Here is a 3,079-nt window from a genome sequence, read left to right on the forward strand (position 1 = left end):
AGAGGGGCGCACTCGCCGCCGCTGGGCCCGCCGCCGCTCACCGCAGCCCCCTCCTGGCGACCCGCAAGTAAGTTTGTGAGGCTGCTGGGTGGTGGGGCGAGGTCTTGGAGCCCGGGGGAGTCCAGGAGGGATAGCGAGAGGAGCGGCTGGCGCCCGGGAGAGCCGGCTGGCCTCTGTCCCCTGTGTCTGGTGCCTGTCCGAGCCACTTTGAAACCTGGTGGCCATTGGGATGTTCGAGCGGGGACGACGGGCAGAGCAGGAGGGCAGAACTAGCTCCAGCGGGGGCCCAGAGGGCAGACTTGGGAAGAAGGAAAGACCGTGCGGCGAGGGAGGGGACCGGGCGGGGAGGCTGGACTTGGGGCGCGGGAGCCTGGCCAGGGGACAGCCGGAGAAGGAAAGTGGGGGTGTCACCGGGGGATAGGGTGGGAGCAGCGTGAGAGTATAGTGTTGGGGGCGCAGAGTGGAGAGCAAACGTGTCTTGACCAGAGCGGCAGGAGGATGGGTGTAAAGTGGGGCGCGTGGAAAGCGGATTTGAACGAGAGCAAAGGACGCCGGTGAAAGGGACAGTGGGCTCCGGAGGACTCGGATAATTTGGGCAGTCAGTACAAGGTTAGGGGGCACATCATGATGGAGTCAGCCTGGAATCTGTCTCTGGCTAGAGTACTCGAGGCCACATGTTGGGAACTGGCTGGGGAGAGGATGGATGTAGAAAGTGGCCTGGAAGGGCCGGCTGGAAAATCGCTGAAGGATTCGAGTGAAGAGGAAGGGAGCTGTGCAGGATCGGGCGTTGGAACTGGGCTGCTGGTAGGGCCTGAAAGGTTCAGGAGAGGGTTGGAGGCTTCCCCGTGCCTCCCCTTGAATAGTGATTTAGTACTGTTCTCTGAGGTTCACTTTCACCCCAGGCTCCTCCTCCGTCTACTACCTGGCTTAGGTGCACCTCGGCTCGCTGTAGGCGAGCTTGTAGGAGATTTAAATAGACATCAGGCAGTGGGGAAGGTAGTCGTTTATAGGGGAGAGCTGCTCGGGCTTCCCTTAAGTGGTTCCTGGCATGCTCAGGGTGCAGTGTAGGGTCTGAATGTGTGTGTTGCAGGAGTAGGGTGGGGTAGGGGGAGTGGTGTCAGTTCTAGACCACAGGAATTCACGGTCTGGCCCCAGAGGTGCGGTGTTTTTGGCCAGGAAGTCAGGCAGAAGTCTGCAGCGTGCAACTCGCGGCGGGGCGTGTGTGTGCGTGTGTGTGCGCGCGCGTGTGCATGTTTCCGGCCCGGGGTCGTGTGTGTGGCTGCAGCCTGTCTCCATGACAAGAAGATCAGGGATCCACGGGCGGCACGGGGAAGGGATTAAGGGGAACATGCTTCCCTACGTCTTTTCTGCCTCCTTTTCCCAGAGTAGCATTCTTTGCTTATCCAATGATACCTCTCTAACCTCTCCCTCTCCCCTTACATCCCAAACCTGATGCGGGTCTTCTCTGATTCGGCACTCTAAGGAGGACTGAGCCGCCGGCTGCGACCACCGTGGACTCCCTCTATGGAAGGGAATCCTGGGAGTCCCGGCCGTCAGAGGGGTTCCCAAATTCAAAGGGTTCATCTCCAAGGCGTCACTCCGGGGGTCCGCGGTTCACTCCGCTGCCCCTTGCAGGTGATGCTGTGATTGTTGCCCGCGGACAGGGAAGACAGGGAAGCACCATGCCTCCAAAAGGCCACGGGGCGGAGAAGCAGGAAGAGAGACCAGCATTTAAGGGAATCTCTGGCGGAGGCCTCCCTGGAGTTCCCGACATGTAAATATAGTGAAAAAAGAAAACACTAGGTTACTAGAATAAACACGTCCTAAAATCTCTATGCAAAAATGCCTTTTTGAACAGCAAAGATTTCACCCACCAAAACAGGGAAGCAAGAAGCTTCCACAGTGTGCAGGATCCGAAACAGGACCTGCCCGGCCCGGCCCGGCGTTGGGGGGTGAGAGTGGGGGAGGGGTGGTCGGCTTCTCCATCCAGCTTGCCATGTTCTGCCGTCGGTTTCACATTTTCAGAGAGACTTTACCAGATGCAGGAAATGAAGATGAAGGCAACTCTGGAAGGATGAAAAGAAGAGAGAGCAAGCACTGTACCTACTGCTATTTAAGAGGGCTGGTCTCATAACTAAAAGATCCAGTCCCTGAGATCTTGTGTGCAACTATCAGAAATAGTTCAGGACATCAAATTGCGCAGAAAAGATTCAGATGAAGAGAAACAAGAACTCTGTGGAAAACTGTTGGAGACAGTGGCACGGTTGTCTTAAAAGGTGATGTCTGTCCCATGGAGGGACACAAGAGCGAGGACAGCACGGTTCTAATGGCCAGGGCATGTCCTCTTATTCCATGTGACAGGGTATGTTTTTGACATATACTCTTTGAAATATGTTGATTATTCTGGACATCAGTAAGGTGGGATATTTGAATAAAAAGACTTCTGTCATTATTGGCTTTTATGGCTATGATTTTTTTCAGTCATTTTTATAAATCATGTGAAGGTAAAATAAATGATCATTTCAGCCATTAATTCTGTTCTGCACAGAATGCTGTTCAAATAAAACATCATCTGATATGTCTGCCTGTATTGTTTTGTTCGGGGGTCACGGAAGAGGGAAAATCGGCCAAATTGATTAGGGTGTCATATAAAAGCAGAGAGTAGGTCTGAGTAGCTCTTATAAGTGTGTGCAGGAAAAGGCTTCATTATAGAATGCTAACTTTAATGTGAGATGAGAGAATCTTTTACTCCCCACCTCCTGCATTTGAAACACAAAGGATTGTACCCTTGGGCTGGTTCCTAGTCCTTAAGTGGAAGCCTAACTGGACACTTTTTTTCTGGAGGATTGTTCCCTAAATCCTGGTAAGCTTTAGAAAATAGGCAATGGAATCTCTTTGTTGCGCTAAGGTAAAGTCATTACAAAGAAAAAAAAAAGAAGAGGAAGAAGAAGAAAGTAAAGGTGGTGAAATGGCTTGAGGAAGCAAAATGAGAAACAGATGTCAGTCAAAGTGAAAGAAGAGAAATAACTTTCTCTCACTTTAGGGATAGATCTTATTGATAGGCTTAGAGCAGTGATTC

The 3,079-nt window shown here is 52.4% G+C and overlaps 1 protein-coding gene across 1 annotated transcript in view; it reads left to right on the forward strand.

The window, feature by feature from the left end:
- The window catches only part of LOC108537577 (uncharacterized), a 6,939-nt gene extending 4,361 nt beyond the window's left edge, over positions 1 to 2,578 (forward strand). Inside the window, exons 4-5 of the mRNA XM_017885161.1 lie at positions 1 to 67; positions 2,026 to 2,578. Coding sequence (XP_017740650.1) covers positions 1 to 67; positions 2,026 to 2,134 — 176 coding nt within the window. The 3' untranslated portion in view covers positions 2,135 to 2,578. The remainder of the gene's footprint in view (positions 68 to 2,025) is intronic.
- Positions 2,579 to 3,079: the final 501 nt, after the last annotated feature.

Source organism: Rhinopithecus bieti, unplaced genomic scaffold (genome assembly GCF_001698545.2).
Source record: "Rhinopithecus bieti isolate Rb0 unplaced genomic scaffold, ASM169854v2 scaffold_13352, whole genome shotgun sequence".
Taxonomy (NCBI): domain Eukaryota; kingdom Metazoa; phylum Chordata; class Mammalia; order Primates; family Cercopithecidae; genus Rhinopithecus; species Rhinopithecus bieti.